The sequence below is a fragment of the Sparus aurata genome, chromosome 13 (genome assembly GCF_900880675.1).
Source record: "Sparus aurata chromosome 13, fSpaAur1.1, whole genome shotgun sequence".
NCBI classification, from domain to species: domain Eukaryota; kingdom Metazoa; phylum Chordata; class Actinopteri; order Spariformes; family Sparidae; genus Sparus; species Sparus aurata.
This window is the reverse complement of record NC_044199.1, coordinates 13,902,010-13,924,731: the sequence shown is the minus strand read 5'-3', so window position 1 is coordinate 13,924,731 and position 22,722 is coordinate 13,902,010. Positions and strand designations below refer to the sequence as shown.

The following is a 22,722-nucleotide window of genomic DNA, read 5'->3' as shown; positions in this document are numbered from 1 at the left end:
ATCTTTTTCACTTGTTCTCAGCTATCCTCAACTTTGGGGAATTTCATGTCCAAACAGTTCCAACTGTGAGAGAGCGCCAAGACCTTATGGTGTCGGTCAAAGTATAATACAACTGAGCATATGCTTTGATTCAATGTTGACATTACAGATTATTAAGATTCAGTGATTTCTTTGTAATTGTTTTTAGCAGCGGTGGCAAGAGGTAATTTTTAGTATTGGTTCCATGTCCATCCCTGTTGGTCTTAGGCTTGGGTGTAGTGCTGTAAGTAATTGCAGCACTGATATTGCTCAAAATAGGTTAGTTGATCATGAGTAAAGGGCTAATACAAATGCACTTAGCCTGATGCTTCTTTTGTGTTTTTGTATTTGCTTTGTTATCTAAATAATGTTTGATTTCCCATTTTATCTAGCTGTTATCAGCATTTGACAAAACACAACAGCCTAGTACCTGTCATTGGTAAACTTACCAAGTGCCATCAGATGGCATGAGCAGGCTTGTTTTCTAAAGTGTTTTAATACAGTATTGCTACACTTTTATTATATTGTATCCCATACTTCAGGGTATAACAAGGGATATATTTTAATGCTTTGATTTTAAAATTGTAATGGTGTTTCTTTAGGAGTAAATTGGTTTATCTGCTCACAGTTACCCTTATGTGATAATTTTGGTTTGGATTTTGGTATGGTCTCCTCCTGCTTTTGTGAACATAATTTAGATTTTTTTGTCAGAAACAGCAATCTTAATGTGATGAAATGAAATAATCAATTTGATTATACTTATATACTTTATATTTAGGTATGGATAGGTAATTTACCACACATTTATGTAACTGGGAAACCTTGAAAATGCTTAAAAACATGCTTGAATCTGACTGGAAAAGGTGACGTAACGCTGCTGAAACACAGTTGAAAAAGAACAGCCAATCTGTGCCTGAACTTGAAACTTGTTAGTTGCTTGATGATTCTTTTGTCTGTTCGATTTACCCTCCGACCAATAGTGTCAGTTGATCCCTCAACGTAGAAACAGATCCTGTGGCCTTATCTATTCCTGAAAAGCCACAGCCAGTTCAAAATGTAAAAAAAAAAAAAAGCCTTAAAACTTCAGGACATTTTCACATTTGACCCAACGTGACCCAAAGTTACAGTAATGATAAAGTAATCCTCTGTTTGGTCACCAACATTATAAACTATGATTAGGAGTACTAGCATATTATGGTGAGGAAATCAGAAAGGTTGTGGCAGTCATTCTATCTCTGACTATACATTTTTTTTGTGTAATTTGGCTGTGCTTCAGAAGGAGAGAGAAAAGTGGGCGTGAAGTTAAAGGGGAAATCTGGAGTGAGGTAGTGCCTGCGTAACCGAGTACCACCTGCACAAACATGTCTTACAGGAAAACAGTGACTTCTCTATAAATGAGTGCATAGATCATGAAACTGTCGACAAGAAATGCGACAGAATTGAATATCATGGGACCTGCATGCTATGATAATGTGCATGACTGAGGCTTTGATGTTGGGGAGACAGGTATGCCTGGCATGACAACAACCTACACACAGACACACAGACACACTCATTCTTCAGTTGAGTTATCTATTTGATCAACCCAGCTGTGTCAAGGATACACCACTGTGTGAACTGTGAACCTGTGAACAGTCCCTCTGCATTTGTTTGTGGCTATTTTCTGTGTTGTGTGTGTGTGTGTGTGTGTGTGTGTGTGTGTGTGTGTGTGTGGGCTCATCTGCTGTGTTATGATGGACCATTAAACACCCACAACCACATGTCTAATGCACGTATGAGAAAGATAGATGAAAGCCACATATTTGGTAGTGATCTCTTGTTTAACAGATGGGATTTATGTAGTTGAGTCAGCATGAGTTACAGCTGGAACTATTGATTAATTCATTAATTAGTGGATTTTATTCCGAAACTTTTTTGATTGATTAATTTCCTCTGCCAAGGAGTTATGTCTTCACCTGTGTCCTTTTGTTTGACGAATATTTTTCTTCTCACTTTCTTTACCATTGCAACGTTTCAGTAAATATTTCACTGAAAATTTCATCAATGATAAATTCAGGCTTATTTAGGTGGCTGGTATTTAAGGTTGTGTAGTGTTTAAGGCAGATCCTGATGAAATATCTGGATTTCTTTTCATAAGGGGTAGTCTAATGGGTAGTCTAATTTTCAGCTGCTATACGGTAAAAAGTGGATATTGCGTTAGTCTTCATTCAATTAAAGGGGGCTGTTCTGCCTTGGCAGATGTATGTGATCTATACCATTCTAATAGTAAGAGTAATTTTTAAGAAAAAAAACAAAAAAAACTACCATATTTCCAGCCATTTAGCTGTCGCTAAATAATGCTAATTTTGTGAGTAAATTGACGTCAGGCCAAAATAAAACTTTGCTGCCAAAGATTGATCAAAAAAAGACGGATGGTTTAGTAGTTCTAACAAATCATTTTCTGATCCATCTTCTGTCCAGCTGATCACATCATGTCAATTTCAGGAGTTCCATTTAAACTTTAATTGTATCAATTTCAGCATTTAAACGTAATTAGTTTTGAATCAGAACCTTCGATACTATGATCAAGTAGCTCATGGAAAAGAAAGTGAGCTGAATTAAGAAAGCTGTATCTGTTATTTCAGTTACATTTAATCAACATTTTTTTTTTTTTTTTTTGGCATAGACACCTTTATTAAGCAGTAGACAGGAAATATGGGAGAGAGAGGGGGATGTGACATGCAGCAAAGGACCTCCGGCCGGAATCGAACCGGGATCGGCTGCGTTTATGGCATACGCTCTAACCACTCGACCACCTGCACGCCCATTTAATCAACATTTAGTTGATTGAATACATTACAATATTGAAGCGTCAAAAAATATGATGCATTCCAAAAAGAAATGAGTCCATATATATAACAGCTGGTGTTTAGTAAACATCCAGAGAGGCCAGATAGCATTCCTTGCCCTTAATATGTACTGTATGTGTGTGTGTCTCTCACCATGTGTGGATAAGCTTTGGTCAACTCACCTATGCAACTACTTAAAATGCATTCATATTAAAGATTATACACATCTTCAATTTGAGGTTAATTGGAATGCAATGTATGTCTTTGTGTGCATGTGTCAATATATGAGCGTATGTATGGCTGTGTGTGTGTGTGTGTGTTTGTGTGTGTGTGAGGAGGAGTCACATTCCAACAGCTGGCATGCCCAGGCCCCTGCTCAGAATGTGAGGAATCCTAGGAGCTCCATAAGGAAGGGTGTGTGTGTGTCTTTATATCCATGATTTTTATCTATATGCTGAAATGTGCGTGACTCTGTGTCAAATACCACCCTATTGTCATTGTGCGTCATGAATTTGAATAGATTTCCATATCTTGGATAAGAGTTGCTCTCGGAGAATGACTTGCATGTTTCTCTGTCAACACAAACAGCTGTCCCCTCGTCATCCAGAGAGCATCTCATTTACATCCAGAGAAGCTGAAAATTATTTGGCAGACCAAAAAGATATCTTAATTTGGAAATTTCTATTTCAAGAAATGTGTCTCTCATGCTGCCTCGCCCACAGCTTCCCCTCGCACAAAAAATCACAAGTCTAAAACATCTTAAACTCCCTGTTGTCTCATAGCTGGCATGCATAACTTTTAAAACTAATAGGAAATATGGGAAAAAAGAGGGTAATCAAACAGTAATTCTTGTCATTTCTCTCGAGAATGACTGACGCAGAGAAGAGGTCCATTGGGGTTGAGATAATAACATGGTGTAGGCAAAAGGGTGTTAGCAAAGCAGTATTACAAGACAGGACAGGCTACGAGTAGCTGGTTAGCATGCTAACTTCAGGAGATATCTCTGCACAGCAATACGTAGATGTCTTTGACATTAAATCAAAATCAAACCTCCTTCTAACATCCAGCACTAACATTCTGACATATTGCACCTCTGAATAGTTTTAAAATGTCTTAAATTCAATTTTATGAATAGAATTCTATAAAATTGTCATAGAATAGTCTTACATTTTAGTTTGTGGGGTCCGGATTGCCACAAACATTTGATTCTATTGTCATTTAGCCATGTTTTAATTTAGTCTAGCTCAAATGCATCAAAGTCCACATTTCTTTTGATTTTTACTTTATATTTGCACTTACTTGTTGGCAAAATGTACTGTAGATTACACTACCTCACTCTAATAACCATTTTTTAATCTAAAGCCTACTTCTGCACAGGACCACATACTTGAAAACTTGAAAAAGTCTTCAAAGGCATTTCATCCCTGGATAACAGCACACAGAACATCGATGTTTGTACAGTTGCAGGAGAGCATCTTGAAAATCATATAAGTTTATTTTCTTTAACTATCAACTTGGCTTGATTGTCTTGATTCAGTAAACAGAGACAGAAAATCATATTTGCTGGTACTGTTTGGCCCAGGACTGTAATGAAGAAAGCAGAAGTTATGGACAGGAATAGGTCTGCAGTGGTTCTTTGCTATATTTCTCCTCCACTGAGATTAGACTGTAATTGTCTGTTAATGTGAACTAGGCCATCCTGTGCTCAGTAGCTCTCCTGCGAGCTGCAGCTTTGCATGATACTGTATCTTATGGACTTTCTAACCACCCACCACTCCCTCATTCTCATTTTATCTTCCCCTCCCTCTGTTCCCCCTCCCTGGCCCATTCACATGTCCGCTGGCACTTCCGCAGTTCATCCAGGGAATTACATGATGACCCTAATTATCCACTTGTGCTTCCACTCTTACTCAACCGACCATAGCATCACCACTGTGATGGCCATCGTACCCTTCTGCTTAGATAGCCGATTGGCTGAAGCAGTTTGTGATGGAAGGCTGAGAGAGAGAAATGTATTTTCTCAAACTATTGTCTAATACTACTGTCAAGCTCCTTAAATGATCTTAATGATGGAAGAATTTAACCACAGCAGTAGAGTAGGAGGTTAATATCCACCGCAAGCAAAGTGCTGATAAATATTGGTGTTGGCTTTTTTTTGTTTTCTTGAGGAATGATGCTCACTGTACTTAATTGTAATTCAACTGTATGTGAGAGCAGCCAGCGTCATGCATCATGCTACCTGTAATCGTTCAATGATTTAATTGCCATGCAGTTAATTTAGCTGGGCATGTTGCCAAAAACATTAGCATTGTAAAGAAATTACTGCAAGTAGCACAAACAAGTTAATTACCTGTGTGGCACCACCCTATTACACCGCTGTCATTTCATCATCTGAATGATCATTTATTTCTGCTGTTGCTGTAAACAAATATACTGGATCATATACTGGCTAATATTCTTGTATTGGAGCTATATTGGCATTAGTGGCATTATTGTTTGATTAACAAGTTAGCGAAGTTTAATGTGATTTACAGACAGTGTCACCATAACATGCAGTTCCTTTTTCAACTGTAACGATCTGCTCAGTATGTGTCTTGGTTACCTTTATTTAAAAAAAGAAATCTACAAAAAATCTAAGGGATGTCATTTTTGCTTTGAAAAATTACAATCAGGCAGTCTATATTGCTATCTGATTTTTTTAAACTCCTGAAGATTCATATTGGTATCAGCCTCAAAAATCAAACCAGACTTAAGATGTAGCAGATTGGTACAACCGACGGTCTCAAGGTTGAAGCCATTAATTCCGATCAGAGCATGTCTTTTAGAGTTGTTCATTGTCGATGAGTACATCCACAGTATTTGTAATCTTAAGTCTCCAAAGTGCAGTTTGATGTACTTTGGCACCAATTCAAAGAGTATTTGATTTGGACTCAGAGCTGGATGTTAGAACACAAAAAGGCCAAATGGATTGGGTCTGGTAAATACTATATCTCGTGGGTTTTTAGACTTTTACTCAGCAGGTTGTTCAGATGTACATATAGTAGATAAACGTATTGCAAATATCCACTCTCACTGGTTGCAGACAGACCAATGGACTACCCTAGGAATGTAGCTACTGTTTAAAATATGAAGGGACTGACTCAGAATCAGAATCAGAATTCCTTTATTAGTCCAGCAGATGGGGAAATTTGTGCGTCACAGCAGCCAAAGGACAGTAATATTACAATAAACAATTATAATAGTAAAGAATAAACAATATAATAAAAAGGTAAGAAACAGAACTAGACTTGTATATACGTAATATTTCCAAATATGAACTGTAATTATAAACGGTGTGGCTGAGGTCCTGTGCACAAGTACATTGGTATTTCTTAAAGGAGTCATCACCCGGAAATCGCAATTTCTCTCGTTAAATCATGCATATTGGTGTTGGACCTCTGTTGAAACTTGCCTGAAAAGCTGGAGTTTGAAAGTAGCTTATTTTTTTCGCTTTGGCTCTTTTTCCGAACAGGAATAGCGCAAAGTAGTGCGCGTTCCTAAAGCACGAGATTTTGACTCTGATCCTGTGGTGACGTTACCAGAGGAGGCTACTTACATATGCATCGGCTCACAGCCGTCCTCAGCCAGAGTGAGCACGCCGAATCTGCTTATTTCTCTGTCATTTTCACGCCATACATCGTTACCGCCAGCATTAAAACTCAGGTCTTACATGTAAAACACGAGTGTGAAAAGTAAGAAGGAAAAAAGAATAATTTACCATTCAGAGACTTCCTGCTGTAAACGTGTCTCTTCACCGTCTCTGCCTCTTCACTCTCCCGTTCGGTTTCCGACTCTGGCTCTCACATATATGCCTGAATTCCGTAAGGTTCGTCATTTAGTGTGTGCGCCATGACAGGGGGCTGTTTATGTTTTGGAGTCTGTGTGTGCATGCAGGCTTGCCCCCCATTCCGGCTCTGTCCTTCCTGCGGCCAATCAACGTGCGCCTCATTACATATTAATACAATGCACGTCCGGACCGGTCAAAAGCTCGCGCATAATCTCGCGTGAGAAAGTCGCGGTATGAAAAAGTGTCAGAACAAGCTCTATGTTTGATTTTTTTTTTTTTTTAAATTTCTAATAAGTTTTAAGAATTGATCCAAAGCGATCCAAGAGGGACTGGATATGTAAAAAACCAGGTGATGACTCCTTTAAAGCATTTTTTATGTGTTTTGACCTTTGGTTCACATGTAAACAGCGTTTTAGGTCACTGAAAAGCGACCTTTTGGAAAACGAGACGTTTTCATGGTGAAGACAGAGGAAGAGATGCAAATGCATACATCACTGTATGTAGCATCATTGGCAAAGTATTTGAGTGTGTACATTGACGGAATGGACGGTATATTGTTGATAATAAGAAAACCACAATTGGACATCACTCAGTTCAAGAAGAGAGACAAATATGGCCGCTTGCAGTGTTTTCCTGCATTATCCAGGAAGATTCTGTGAAGAATAGTCACGCTTCACACCTCGTTCATAGTATTTTCTGTAGCTAAGCAACTGACCAACCAGATCTTGCATAGCAGGCGGAGGCTGTGAGGAGTTCAGCTCGGAGTCGATCGAGGACAAAGAGGGTAAGATTTATTAGATTAGATCCGTCTTTGGTCAATGTGACTATTATTCTATTAAATAATAAATGTGTTGTATCCATACGCAGTGCATCGCGCAGTACTGATCGTCTTTATTGATTGTTTTTACAGCTGCTGGAAGCGAGCAAGAGTGCTAATGTAGGTGAGGATGAGGTGGACTTTTCGAAGTGCGCCGCCATGGACCTGATGTCTGAGGAGGAAGACGGCACAAGATGGCGGGTGTCTGGATGAATTGTGCGACCTCCGTCCTTTCGCAGCCGGGAGCTCACCGAGCTCTGCGCCACACTGCTGTCACATGAGAGGCGATTCCGAAGTAGCAGCGCACCGCAGACGTCTGCAAAAACAGACACTTCGCGTTGCTGTAGGATTTGGGCCTCTTGTGAGCTTCCCGTTTGTTGTGTGGGCAAATTATGCTTTGTACATAGTTGTGGTGTGATTTTGTTTGTGCTAATAAAACTCTTTGAATAAACAACTCCTTCCTGGCAAATGTTCCTTTCCTCACTACATTCATTCATGTCATTGATGATATCATAAATATAAATGAATGAATAAATCATATAAATATATGTAAAAAAAAAAAATATATATATATATATATATATATTTATATATATATAAATATATATATATATATATAAAGGGGTTTACATTTATAATAACCCAGGGTGACCAATCACGAGTGATTTTGCTTGTTTATGAGTAGTGGTTTCATCCAATACTGACTGAGGATATTCAAGACAGCCCACACATTCTCTGGCCAGGCGTGGTTTCGCTGCTATTCATATGCAAATTAGAGGCGTTCGCACCTCCGGGAGCTCCGCTGACGTCATGGTTCGTTTCCGACAATTTTCGGCACAGACAAACGCCACGTTCACAGCCTGTAAATTGTCGTTAACTGCCGAAAATTAGGGAGATTTTCGGGCGTTTACGGGGCCGAAAATCCCACTTTTCATGCAGTGCAGAGTACACAATCTGCTTCCTGTTTACAGTGGCACATGCATGCCCAGTGTACGTGTGGACTAGTCCTGAGGTGGACTGCCATGCATTACTGCAATATCGCTAATCTTGGATGATCATTCCAAGAGTCTTTTTAGGGGCTGAAAATCCCTCACCACTACTTGTAAAGCTCAATTGCTCAGCTTAAAGGCAACTCAGAAGAGCATGTTAGGAATGCAAATAATGTTTATTTTTCATTTATTTATGTATTGTTTTCATGATTAATTCATTCATTGTTTTGTCTATAAAATAGCAAAAAGAGCCCAAAGTGATGTCCTCAAATTGCTTTTGTCAAACCAGTGGTCCACAACCCAAACGCCCTTTATTTACTATCTTAGTTATCAAAGAAAAAAAAAGTGACCCCTTGAATTTAAGAAGCTGGAATCAGCAAATATTTTAAGTTTTTTCCTGAAAATTAACTGAAATTATTCATTTATCAAAATTGTTGCTGATTGTCTTTCAATAGAGTAATCAATTTATCCACTAATCCTTCCAGCTGTATTTGTGGGACAACAGCATCCACCACACACTCGCTTGAAAATCACCAGAAAGTCAAATGACTTCTGTACACACTTCATACACCAAACTTGATTCAAATATGACGTGCAGTACAGCCTCGGACACGTCTGAGGCAGAAATGCCATTGACCAGTTATTTTTCCTCTCTATTTGTTGTTGCTGCCTGCCTTTCAATGCTGCTCTTGGCTCTCATTGGACGAGGCGGGCTTGCAGCGTGCTCACTCAGCACTTATAGCGAGGGAGAGCTGGACAACCGTCTCCCTGTCCACTGTCTTTTAATTGTCCTTTTCCTTCCTTTCTTCACTCTCTCTATTTTTGGCCTCTCCTGTGCAGCACTATCTACTGCATATTTTTTTTTATATTTTCCCTCCTTCTGTCCTTCTTTCCCTATCTCTCCCTCCCTCTCTCCCTCGCTCTCTCTCTCTCTCTCTCTCTCTCTCACCCAGTCACTCACTCTCTCTCGCTCACTCTCTCTCGGTCTATACTCTAAGAGGATTGGCTGCTTGCTTCTACCAACATCTGTGTATCACTGTCCTGGGAGAGCAAAACAGAGAGGGGATGGGGGTGTTAGCCAGCTCGATAGCAACACAGCGCACAGACAAGGCTGAGTGCCGCTCTCTTTTTCTTCCTCTTTAACACACACACTCTGTCTCGTGGACGCCTGACGCACGCACACAAACAAACACGCACGTTCGACAGCAGACAGCCGCAACATCCGCATCGCTGGCTGCCCACCCCGCATCCCTCTCTCCTTCTCTCCCCGTCTTTCTCTCTCTCTCTCTGCGCGCACTCCTCTTTCTCTCACTTTGCTCTGGCCGCAGCGCCTCATCCTGCCGTCCTGTCCCCTCGCTGCTGTCTGTCACCGTGGCCACATAGCCTCTGCAGCCATGGCGACCAGCCAGCAGGATTCAGGCTTCTTTGACATCAGCATCAAGTCTCTGCTCAAGTCCTTGGGAGGGAGTGAGTACGGCTAACACATCTCAGTTGTTGTTGCTGGTATGCCAAACAAATGCATGATACGTTCTGAGCGGCGAGCTGATCCTGCATTGTACAGACTGTGCTTATTTTGTTTGTGTGTATCTGTGTGTGTGTGTTGGTGTGAGGACTGAAAAACAGGCAGCGAACATACAGCATGATCCACACTGTCAATATTTGGCATTGTTATGTAATGGAATAATGGAAGTCAAGGGGGGTGTAGAGAGGGAGAGACTTGCTCCAGGGTTTAGATAAGGGGAAATCTGCCTCCTCAGCAGTTTCCTTTATGAATTATACAGAACGTTACTCAGCAGAAGAATAAGTCCGTCTTTGAGTTTGTTTTAATCTTTACAACCACCACTAAAAAAAAGTGTTGTTCTAGATCTCAATCAATCAATTTGCCATCAAATTTAAAGCTGATCCGTATGTTTACATGTGTTGTCATCCTATCGAAAGACCGAAAGACTTGAATTTCACAATCAGTTCTTCGGTCGGTGAGTCATTGTTTACCAAACAGGAGGTAAAGCTAATGTATGTAAATCTGGGATGACCGCCCAGCAGCATCATCCCAGACTGGACATACTGTACTTCCTATCTCTTTCAGCAATGGGCTCATAAACCTGAGACATTGCAGTTGGCAGAAAGCTTTCCTCTTATATAGTCATCACCACACTGACAGCCTGTTGTTAAGTTTTACTGTAACATCAAGGTTTTGTTTGTTGATATGGAGGACGTATCCTGTTGTTGTTGTTGTTGTTGTTCTATGTGACTTCCATGCATTGACTGAATATAAGCTTTCATCTTGTGCATGTATGTCTATATGTGAATGTAATATAAAAGCTCGGGCCGCAACAGTTATTTTCATGTGCGTAGAATCTGTAAACTGATTAGTTGTTTGGTCTGTAAAATGATCCAAAGCCTGAGATGACGTCCTCAAATACTTGTTTTGTCCACAACCCAACGACATGCAGTTTACTGTCAAGTAGGAACAAAGAGACAAGAACGTATTCACATTTAAGAAGCTAGAATCAGAGAATTTTGACCTTTTTATTTGAAGAATTTACTCAAATGGATTTATCGATTATTAAAACAGATGGTTATTAAAGTAGATGGTTATTGATTTATTAGTTGATTGTTGGAAAGCCAATGGAGGCTTTTCTTTGTGCTCTGTTGCTTAAAGGCCGTCCTGTCGTTCGAGTCCCTTTCATTAGATATCATGAAGTTGCTTTGGTGTGCGTGTGTTTGGTTAGCAGGGCAGCTGTGTGGAGCTTGTATATTAGGTGTGTGCTGAAGGTTACTGTCAGCAGGGGTTGTGATGTCGTAAGGGTTACAGAGAAATTGCAGGGCTGTTGTGTTGTGTTGTGTTGATGGCCCCCCCCCTTCAGCCGTTTAATGTGATGTAATAAAAAAAGAAATCAGCCTAATGGTGTATGTGTTTTCTCGTTTAAGCTTCTTACAGCTATAGGACCAAAGTGAGTCGTGTAGGCTTGTTTGCTCCAAGGTCATGATGATGATGATGATGGCAATCAGAAGGCTAGAAAGCCAAGAAACAGGCCTGAGAAGTCTGAGTTATGTTAGTGTTTCAAGCGTGAAATAACCAGATAAACAGCTGACCTCATCAAGTTGAACTTGTTCCACCTCATGACAGCAGTCCTGACATCATCATGTGTCGACCTACATATGAACAATATCAACAGACACACATAGTTGAAACAAGCTTACTCAGGTTTTGTGATTTATTTTTCAGTTTTCTAGTTTTTAGTTTTTTATTAAGGCCGCACCTAATATTTATTTTCATTATAGATTATTTAGTCATTATTCTCTCAATTGATACATAACTTGTTTGGTTTATGAAATGTCAATGTGTGAAAAATGGCAATCCGTTTCTCCCAAAGCCCAAGTCTGAGCTGTCTGGCAGTTATCTGTGATAGAGGAGTAGAAAAAATCCCTAGAATTTTCCCATTTAAAAACTGGACTCATAAATAATACTCACTCAAAAACAAATCGATATCACAGTATTGTTAACCTGCCAGCTGAATCTATGTTATCATGCTCTAAATGGTTTTATCTGCTATAACGTCTGGAAGCGCATGAGTGGAAGAGGAATATGATTTGAATAATAACACACGTGCTTTTATATTGTTTTTAGCTACATGTCAAATTCTTCAATCATATTTGTGAATTTTGGCCCGATTCAAGTGTTTCAATTTGCCTTTGTTTCACTTAAAGCTCTCATCTCTAACTGAATAGATTAGTTATAGTCAGTTAGTTAAAATGCCAACGCCAGTAACAATGAAAATGCCAGAACACATTAATCTCCTCTGACAGCATACAGGTTTGGTTCTGTTCAGTCTTGTCAAGGGCAGCCGCTGTGTGTTTGTGGTAATTGTCTGTGCTTTTAAAAGTGACTCATCGCAATCCACTTGACTTAGACACTGCCAACCAAATGTACAAGCCGTACAGGGAGGATTTATCTTTTTACAACCCAAGAAAACTTGTTGCAATGCTCACCAACCTGAGCTAACATCTCAGTCATGTTTTCAACCTCTATATGAAGACTTAATGTTTGATAGCTGCGTTCTTAATGACTCATCACTCACAACACAATGCATGTGAGCCATGATTCATCACTTCAGTATGCTTGGTTGTCTATATGATGTGACGGATGTAAAGTAACCTCTCCACTTGTCCTGCAACTAACAACTGTTTTCTTCAGTGCTGAATGTGGCTTAGCACAGTACTGAATTTTCAAATTAAGTATTTCCATTTTCTGTTACTTCATACTTCTACTCTTTTTTAGGTGGAAAATATCATACTTTTCACTCTCCTACAGTTACTTGATAACTTTAGTTGCTGGTTATTCTGAAGATCGCATGTTGCATCCGAGCAAAAGTAGCATCAGAAAGATGCATTTCACATCTGATCATCCCTGGACTTATGTTATTCAGTAAATACAATACATTTTTTAATTGACTTTTTTTTTACTTTCGATGTTTAAGTGCACCTACTGTCAGAAAGCACTATTTGTATGGTTGTGACAAGGGTGAAAAACACTATCCCAAAGTGCACGTTAATGTCTTCAACTGTCTTGTTTTGTCTGAGAGCCCAAAAACAAAATATATGACATTAACAGTTGTGTATAATAAAAACAAAGAAAAGAATCCAATTCGAAATTCACTTTTGAGAGGATGGAACCAAAGAATGGTAGAACAGAAAAAATGATGAAAAACAAACAATATCGATTAATATTAATTTTCTGTGTATCGACTAATAATCATTAATATTATAGATGAATCAGCTAATCATTGCAGCTCTATTTTCTCTCCCCTACTCTGTGTTTCTTTCTCATCTGTCTCTTTAGCATCTTTTTTATTTCTCATCTTCCATTTTTATCTCCTTGCTTAGTGTCTTTCTCTGTCCCTGTCTTGTCCACGCAATGTGATTAAACCACAGCTGACTTTTATCGACTAGTCACTACAGATTTCTGCTGAATTAGCTCTTAAAATGCTGAGTCATGCAAATTTCAACGAGGTTCCAGAGAAGTGCTCTGGAACGCTGTATCGACACCACCACGTCTTCCTGTAAACACACACACACACACACACACACGCACCTTAAATTCATGACACTGAGAAGCTTTAACCTTCTCATTAGACTGAAGTAGATCAGTGCCATTCGCTTTGTAGTTCAACCACATTACTTTGTTTCCCTGCAAAGTCGCTGTCCGCCTCGGAAAAAGCGTTGTGTACATGCATGTGTTTTTGTGTTTGTGTCTCTATCAGCGTGTCTGTTTTCATGTGCGTGCACTCGTGTATGTCTGAGCAGGGGTCAGTGGGAGTGGTGGGTATGTAAGAGAGTGACCTCCAGTGGTCTATATATAGCGCCTCCCTCCTCCCCTCGCGTCTCTCTCGGGGCAGTGTTGAAATTCCAACCCAACTCTTCTGGTCAGATCTCCACAAGGAGCAAACTTTACTTAACTGCTGCTGACAACTGAAGGACAGCCACAAAACCACTCAAGAAGACGCACTTTATTTCAAGACAACTTTTCAATGCAAGGATTCCAAGGTCGCAGGAGCTACAGAGGGGTGATTGGGCCCAGGAGGTGGAGCAGAGGCTAAAGTAGAAACTGAGTATATAGCTCTCAACTATGGGGCGCCTACACGGCGTCTGATCTACACAAGCCTCTGCTGGAGCAGTACAGTGGAATATCTCTCTATCCCTGTTGGTTGAGTTCACTCACAGTGGAATAAGTCTCCTCTGACACTCTGACACCATCTCCTCCACTGTGATTGCAGCTCTGAGGTGTCACGTTGTCCTCACTTGGCCGGTTTTACCCTGGCCATGGATCTTCCGGTCTGTGGATTTCTTCCTGTTTCATTTGGATCAACTGTGGGATACAGCTATCATGAGAGTTTTCTTTCTCGCCTCAGGCACACGTCTTTCACTTTACCTGCCTGTCATTTTCTGAAGGATGGAGCTTCACACTTTTAGCTTTGGTTAAACCTGCACGTTGCCGGAGCCAGACATTATTTCAATGTCTGCAGTTGCTGTCATGGTGGAATAGTTGGATATTAAAAGCAAACATCTTGTGTGCCGCTAATCTCTGGCAAGGAATTGAATTTACTTGTCAATCATGGGAGCTGTATTTTACACCTTGTAGACTTCTCAGCCTCATACCCTCTCCCAGTGTTTCATTCCTCCTCCGTCCCGCTGTTTTTGCCCATTTTACCCACCTCTTCCCACCGTATCCTTGTCACTCACTGCGTTGCTGTCTGCACCATGGAAGTGCCAACTAAATGGAGCAGGGCTAGTGTCATCAGCTTCATCAAGGGCCTTGGTAAGCATGTAGGGGTGCGTGTTCATGTGACTGCTCAGGTTTCACACAAACAGGTTGCCGTCTGTGAGGCCTGGGGTCCTGTCATGTACTGAATTAGTATTTACATCTCACCTCTCCAGAGAGGTCGGGTCACATGGTCCTGAAAGGTCAGTTAGACCTGACAGAGTTGTTAACTCACATGCACACACTAGTAGTAGCCACTTCTGAGAGATGCTCGGGTGAGTTATTGCTTTGTATAACCATGTGGGAAAAACAAACACTCTATGCACTTTGTTCTTCTTAAGGTACCAAGGGAATCAAACCTGCAAATATTTGTACGTTTTCCCTTAAACTAACAATAGTCCATAGTTCAACATACAAGCTTTCCACAAAGTCTTCCTTAAGCTCTTACAGTGCACAGTCACTGACGCCATGGAAATGTGCTGCTTCTTAGAGTGACGAGTTTCTGCTATTTTAAGGCCGTGTCAATATTCCTCGAGACGCATGACAGGAAATGCCCTCTCCCTCATTATATCTGTCTGTCTCCAACTGAAACCCCTTCCAGGCTCCACCCACTCCCTGTCTGTCTCTCCTGTCTGTCTCTCAAGAATTAATTGTGCCTGGTCTCCCTAATGATGTAATCAGGAGGGAGAAATGAAAACATTTGCTGCCATGCCGCAAGTGTGTGTGTGTCCGTCTGTGTGCCTGGAAAGTGTACCCTGTCTTGACTTGGACCGACTAAATATGAAATTAGTCATCACTGAGGGGTTTTAACATGACAGAAAGAAACTGGAATGCCACTCAGTAGAGCGCATACCTCCGCCATGGCCCAACAGTCCCCTTTAATACGATCAAGCCTCAATATACAATAAAACATGTTTTTATCTGCTAGATCCAGATTTTGAATTGGATATTTATTGTATAATTCCTAGATCATCCCCTTTATTATTACTTTCAAAAGTTAGCAGGGTCTATTCAGCTCCACAGTACTTAATTATAATCCTGTTCTGTCACACATTTAGTGAATAAAGTCAATGTTTATTACAGCATTTGATCAGTGATAATGAGTCTTCTCAGAAATTCTTTGGTGCTTAGACTCTACAGGGAGATTTTGTGACCAAAAGGCATCAGCCCTGAGCAGCATCAGCAAGAAGTGTCCCCCCCATGGCGACCAGACACTGTTGGTGGTGGAGGTGGTGGTGGTGGATAGAAGACTCTTCTGAGACAGATAGGCTGATGAAACGATGAAGCTGATGAACTCTGACTCTGTGATGGGGAGCTGGAGGTGGAGGGTGCACGCAAAGAAGCAGGAGACAATCTTATTTAAGTAGACAGCAGTATGATGAAAGGAAACAGTGACGGCGTGTCACGGTTTGGATGGACGTGCCCGGCCGATGTGAGCAGCTGATTTCTATTGATAATTGCCCCAAATAATGAGAGGCAATTATGAGTGAGAGGGGTGAATGAAAGGATGGTATGAGAATTAAACAGGGAGGACCTGCTCAGGACTGAGCATGCTTAAGAGTAGTCTTCCTGTCTACTTTGGACTAACTGACCTGTCCTGACTCTCCGCAGCCTCTCCAGTGGGACTGAAGCCGCCCCTCCCGCCAGTCAGTGGAACATTGGGAGAGAGAAAGGGTCCTGTCATCATGGCGCCTGTCAACGTGGACCCTGAGAGTAAGCCGGGCGAGTTCGTCCTCAAGAGCTTGTTCGCCAACTTCACCTTGCTCTCAGAGCGCAAGATTCGCATCATCATGGCAGAACCACTGGTGAGTGACTTTGCATCGATAATGTCTCAGCCCGTCTCTCAGGTTACAGCATCAGTCAGGAATACGTTTTGGATTTTATCTATCTGCAATGGTCCTCACTTCCCTCAGCATTCTGGCTTGTATATGATGTAACTCAATCTAAAAAAAGGCCTATCACATTTTCCAATTATCTATTTTTGGTATTTTCCTTCACCTGTATTTAGAGTATTTCAGTTAAGTCAGTTAAGACTGAACATCTAATATATTTCGCGAAATGAGCATAACAAGGTTAATACCTCAGAGCCTAAGTGCTAAATGGTGAAATCAGTTCTTTAAATGTCTTGTATTTACAGGCATTATAGGAGTCTGGGGAGATATGAGCACTTCAAACGAATTCCAGCAATGCAGTGACACTTTTGTCAGTTTGAGTTTTGGGTTTCCTGTATCAGAGTTTCATAATAAAATGTCTGCCTAGGTCTCTTCTGACATGAGTGTTTTCCCTTCTGTCTGTTCTTATATCTCACAGGAGAAGCCACTTAACAAATCTCTACAGAGAGGAGAGGACCCACAGTTTGACCAGGTGTGTATGCCTTACATGGACACCTAATAAGCAATGAGTGCTTCTTCTTTTTTCCTCTTTGGTCCCACTAGCCATAACATTAACCTCCCACTCTCTCATCTCTCTCGCCGCAGTTGATCAGCTCCATGAGTTCTCTCGCAGAATACTGCCTGCCGTCTATCCTGAGGACTCTGTTCGACTGGTACAAGAGGCAGAACGGCCTGGAAGATGAGTCCCATGAATATCGACCCAGGGCCAATACCAAGTCAAAAAAGTAAGACGATACAAGTGGCACTCACCCTCCTCTCAGCATCCACTAAATTGTCACATACCCATATAAACAAATGCATGCAGACACAGTGAGAAATTGACAGAAAAAGTCATAACAAAGTCATAACATTTTTAACAAACCCTAACCATAAATGTTTCTCTTTCTCAGTAATGTTGTAATGGCCTTGAAATTCATTGACTAGGAAACTATAAAGAGTAAATGTTATTATTTAAATTTTTGCTAACATAATGTTTAGAGGCAGTAAACAATATGCAATACTCTTTGTACAGAAAAGTACTACATATGTAAATCCACAAAGTAGGGCTGCAGCTAAACATCGGTTGATTATTTTCATGGTTAGTCTATTAATCCTTTAGTCCATCATCCATCATTTGTTATCAAAATCGACAAAGGAAATCAGCAAATCCTCACATTTAAAAAGCTGGAACCTGCAGAAGTTTAACATTTTTGCTTGAAAAACGACTTAAATGATCGATCAACTGTCAAAACACTTGGCCTTTACTTTTCTTTTGATTGAATAGTTGACTAATCATTGCTGCTCAAAGCAGAAAAACAAAACATTTGAAGAAAAATTTTAAGCTATACTTGCATTGACAGTATACACAAATAAACTGCACTGAAGGTGTTGGTATACTTGCAGGAGCTCGTTTCCAAATCTCTAACAAACTGCACACTGAGTACACACAGTTGCACAGTGGACCAGATGGTACCTGCAATTAATTAATCAAGGGAAATGTAATTAAATATGATTCTCACATAGGACACATACACACAGAGGCACGGAAAGGAGCCTACACATGGACCCATTGCAGTGAATGTGGCAAATAATGTTTCTGTTTCTTTGTTTCTGTCTTTTTGTCTCAGTGATGAGCAACAGAAGGACTACCTATTGGAGCGCAGAGATCTGGCAATAGACTTCATCTTTTCTCTAGTGCTTATAGAAGTTTTGAAGCAGGTGAGTCTCAGTTCATAGTGCAGTCAGTCACTTCACACAGTGCTTCTCTTTCTCCTCAGATCTACGAGCATGTGGATTTAACTTTTTAAAAAGTCTGTCTTCAAACAGTATTTTAATCACTGGAAACAAAAACATAACTGTAAATTACTGTTGGCCTTATCCTTTAATGCCTGCATAATAGTGAAAAAGGATTTAAACAACCAGAACAATATACATTTTTAACACTCTCTTCTTTGATTAAAATCTCACTTGACATCAGTTGTACAGTATTTCCCACACAACTCAGGTGAAACTAACTAAATTAAAACAAATACAAAGAGTCATTTACATTTTCTTGATCTAGTCTTGGATTTACACAAGTACAATGCATATTAAGCTCACCAGCAGAGTAGATAGTTCATTTATTTTACTTTTTTAACATTTTCATCAAGACTGAACTCAGAATAAATTGATTATTTCTCTCCATCCAGATACCCCTCCATCCTCTATTGGATGGACTCATCCAAGAAGTTATAAACCTGGCCTTCAAGCACTTCAAATACAAGGAAGGGTAAGAATTATAACATACAGAGACACAAAGCATTTACAGGAATGCGTTTAGAGTTTTGGTGTATTACTGTCTTAACTTTATGACCAACATACTTGTATGCAAATTTTATATCCATATGAATTCATAAATAGCTCTCACAAACTGGGCAGGCTCGAGGCATAGGCTCTCTAGGAACATGCTAGTGCCCGGAAAAATCTCTGTTGTTTATTCATTTATAAATATACACAATGTTAGCTGTACTTTTTCTAAGCCAGGTATACAGAGTCCATGACTAAACAATAGCGTTTGAATACCAAAATACATAAATTGATATGCTAAAATAGATGCTGAACAAAACTAATGAGTATAATAGTATTGCATTTCAGTCATTTTGTTTGTTTCTAATGTAACAGTTTGTAATATGTCCATTTAATCCGACCCTGCTCACAAATGTAACACGTTGGGGGAATTTGACATTTAGTGACATGTATTTAAGTAAAATGTTTAGTTATTCTGCTAATCAGAAAATCGCTGAACATTAGATCCAATGATCAACCAGGGCGATAATTTCATCTTTTGTTGTCAATTGTTGAATCCCCAAAGGGTGGTATAGTTATGAACCTTGGAATCTATCTGTATTTTTACTTTAATATGACTTTTGGGTACATTTTACCAAATGACATAACTGCACTGCACATGGCTCATATTCATTTTTGTGTTTTCTCGTCAGGTATCTGGGACCCAACACAGGAAACATGCATATAGTTGCTGACCTCTATGCTGAAGTAGTGGGAGTCGTAGCTCAGTCCAGGTACTGTTGTGCAAATGAGTGTTTATACTCGTTGTGCATACATACACATCACATGTTTGCATATCTACAGGGAGTTGATTATATTAGTTGGCATCCAGTTTATTTTTTTATAAACAGTGAGGATTGTTTAGTGTAATTTTGCTGAGATGATCCTAAAGACTATGTTTCTAATGTGTCGCTATTTGCGACGCATGTGTGGCAGTAACTTAAATATCTCCAATCTGATTTTATCTGTTTATTTATTTGTTTATTACAGTCTAGAATATATATTCCTTGTGTATGTCATGTATACATTTAATTTGTAATCTAGGTCATGTTGCAGCCATGGGCTGATTCAGGGGGTGGGGAATCGAATGTGTGGCTACCTGTCCTCCCCTCGACCCCATTTTTGCAGAAATAGCAATTACCAGTGCTGTCCCTCTGTCTTGAGAACAAATGAGGGAAACGATACAAATGCCTGCCATGTGTGCTAGTGCTATGGTTGTGTGTGTGTCATGGTATAATGACACTCCAGATGATGGTCCTCCGTCTGTTTAATGTTGTGTGTGATGAGAGATGAGTGCTGTTCCCAATTTTCCAGGAGGTTATTATAGTGATTGAGGAGGTGAGGGTTCACAGGACAGCTCAGTTACTGCTGTTGCACGAACGTGCACACGCAAACGTGCGCAAAAAATACAGGCTAAGCCATCGCATCATTTAGCACAGTTGGGGATCTAGTACTGATAAAACTCTATGGGTTTCCACTTGATTAAGCTGTTTGCTAACACCCTTTTCAGTGTTATTTATCTGTAATACATCATTTACACCCAGCGCTATGAAAAGGTTGAGCACACACAGGCTTAAACAATCTGGTCACATACGTTATTCTTTGCATTATTTGTGTACCTTTCCAGCTTGGGTTATGGATGGCGATGTTTATGTGCATCTTATTTAAACAGTCAGCAGTAAACAGAACCCTGATGACTGTTACACTAACTTAACTGCTGTGGCCACCCCTTTGAAGCATGCAGAAGTGCGGGCCCCCAAAAAAACGCAGACGCTTGAAGAACAAGTGCACACACACACGTACACATTCCCTCCACATCACCCCTCCAGATGCCATTCTAAATATAGACCTGCAGAGCACTGCTGGTATAATCTATCTGGATGGTGGGTACATACACAAACACACACATAAGCACACACAAGTGTGCATGTGCACATAAAAAACAACAGATACTTAGAGCAGGACGAGTGAAAGAGAGAAAATGTAAGTCATCTACATGACACAAAATTGTTGTAATCCGACTGTTTGCTGTCACTCTGCTGAAACCTGGATATGAAAACAGTTACTAACCTGAAGAGAATTTTAGAAAGACTTTTATAATAAAATATTTTCAGTTGAGGGGATCGGACCTGCCACTTCATTATACCTGGTGGATATGTGGGAATAGAGAAATTAATCGGAGTATTTAGGTGGTATCTATGAGTGAGTACAATTTGATGCGGATCATAATAAAAGTCTGGATCTAGTGGATTTAAATGGCTTTATTTGATGATGGATTAGGTTTGTTTGAATTAAAGTGGACTGTTGGGCTTTGGCACAGGAATGCGCGAGGGCCTGCCATTCTATTTTTGTCTGTTTATTTTTTCTTGTTCCGTATATCTAGTTTATCGTATGCAGTACTTTTAATTGAATATTATTGACTATATATTATTGACTGTAAATGAATTAAACTGACAGGAATCGAGCGGCTGTTCAAATGTGATCGCACTTTCCTCTGCAGGTTCCCGGCAGTGAGGAAGAAGTTCATCTCTGAGCTTAAGGAGCTGAGACAGAAGGAGCAGAGCCCCTACGTCATCCAGTCCACCATCAGTCTCATCATGGGACTCAAGTTCTTCCGAATAAAAATGTACCCGGTGGAAGACTTCGAAGCCTCCTTCCAGTTCATGCAGGTAGTCTGAGCCGAAATCCTGTCATTCAAATGTCAAGAAGTTGTGAGGAGGCTGTGGTTTAGGAATCTCAGGGAGTGTTCACAGGACAAACAGGCTCGGTCTCTGCATACATTCATGCCTGGAGGCTGTTTAGAGAACTATCTGTTGATTAATCCAAAGTAAGCAGGGGTTAAGAGCCTTGTTTGTTTGCCCTTTTGATGATAATTGCAGTCTCGAGGAAGTTACTAACTCCCTGCCCGCGTAACGAAACAGGGATTTGAAAGGGTGACCTTGCATTGACAGAATTATCACGTGCATACGTTGTTTATCACACTGTTTCTGACTCTCTCTCTCTTTATGTCATTAGGAGTGTGCACAGTATTTTTTGGAAGTGAAGGATAAAGACATCAAGCACTCATTAGCCGGACTATTTGTGGAGATACTTGTACCTGTTGCTGCTGTAAGTGCATTTTAATTTGCTGCTCTGTGCACTTTTGTTTTTATCAGATTGAAGTTATTTTTTGTCTGTTAATAAAAAAAAAATCTGTTCTTTTGTACAGTATTACAAAATGTGTATTGTTTATATCTTGAGACTTGTATAAATCTTAAACATGAATATATGTAATCAGGTAAAGTAGATTAAGTTCATTAGGGTCTTTTAAAATCAATTTTTCTTGTGCTTTAATCGTCCTCCCGCAGACTGTGAAGAACGAGGTGAACGTACCGTGTCTACGAAACTTCGTAGAGAGTTTGTATGATACCACACTGGACCTGTCCTCAAGAAAGAAACACTCGCTGGTAAGTTTCTCCCGATATTCCGTTCCATCACTGCTCATCCCTCTTCATTTCCTCTCCATTAACAGCAATCGGTGAAAGCTCTTACTGTAACCCTTCCAACATGTGGGCTTTTATCCCTACACGAGGAGGAGACAGAAGTGCAGTGAGCAGTACACAGGCTAGCTTTTGAAGCGGTGCCAGATGGGCAATATTTGCCCACAGCAGGGAAACAGGCGGGGGAATCAGCAAATTAGATGCAGTACATCTCCCTTGTTAAGATAGTGGTCTCACATGAGCAAGCATGCAATAAAACCCCTCTGCTTAATTATCAGGGCTCTTGTCATGCTACCTTAAAGTTTAA

General features: G+C 40.2%; 1 protein-coding gene across 2 annotated transcripts in view; it reads left to right on the top strand.

Annotated features, from left to right (window-relative positions):
• Positions 1 to 22,722, top strand: part of fryb (furry homolog b (Drosophila)) — a 65,730-nt gene that overhangs the window by 10,410 nt on the left and 32,598 nt on the right. For both annotated transcript variants that reach the window (XM_030437501.1, XM_030437500.1), the window contains exons 2-11: positions 9,432 to 9,945; positions 16,352 to 16,545; positions 17,051 to 17,104; positions 17,218 to 17,357; positions 18,240 to 18,330; positions 18,801 to 18,880; positions 19,590 to 19,670; positions 21,437 to 21,605; positions 21,952 to 22,044; positions 22,284 to 22,382. In XM_030437501.1, the coding sequence (XP_030293361.1) occupies positions 9,873 to 9,945; positions 16,352 to 16,545; positions 17,051 to 17,104; positions 17,218 to 17,357; positions 18,240 to 18,330; positions 18,801 to 18,880; positions 19,590 to 19,670; positions 21,437 to 21,605; positions 21,952 to 22,044; positions 22,284 to 22,382 (1,074 nt within the window). In that variant the 5' untranslated portion in view covers positions 9,432 to 9,872. The remainder of the gene's footprint in view (positions 1 to 9,431; positions 9,946 to 16,351; positions 16,546 to 17,050; positions 17,105 to 17,217; positions 17,358 to 18,239; positions 18,331 to 18,800; positions 18,881 to 19,589; positions 19,671 to 21,436; positions 21,606 to 21,951; positions 22,045 to 22,283; positions 22,383 to 22,722) is intronic.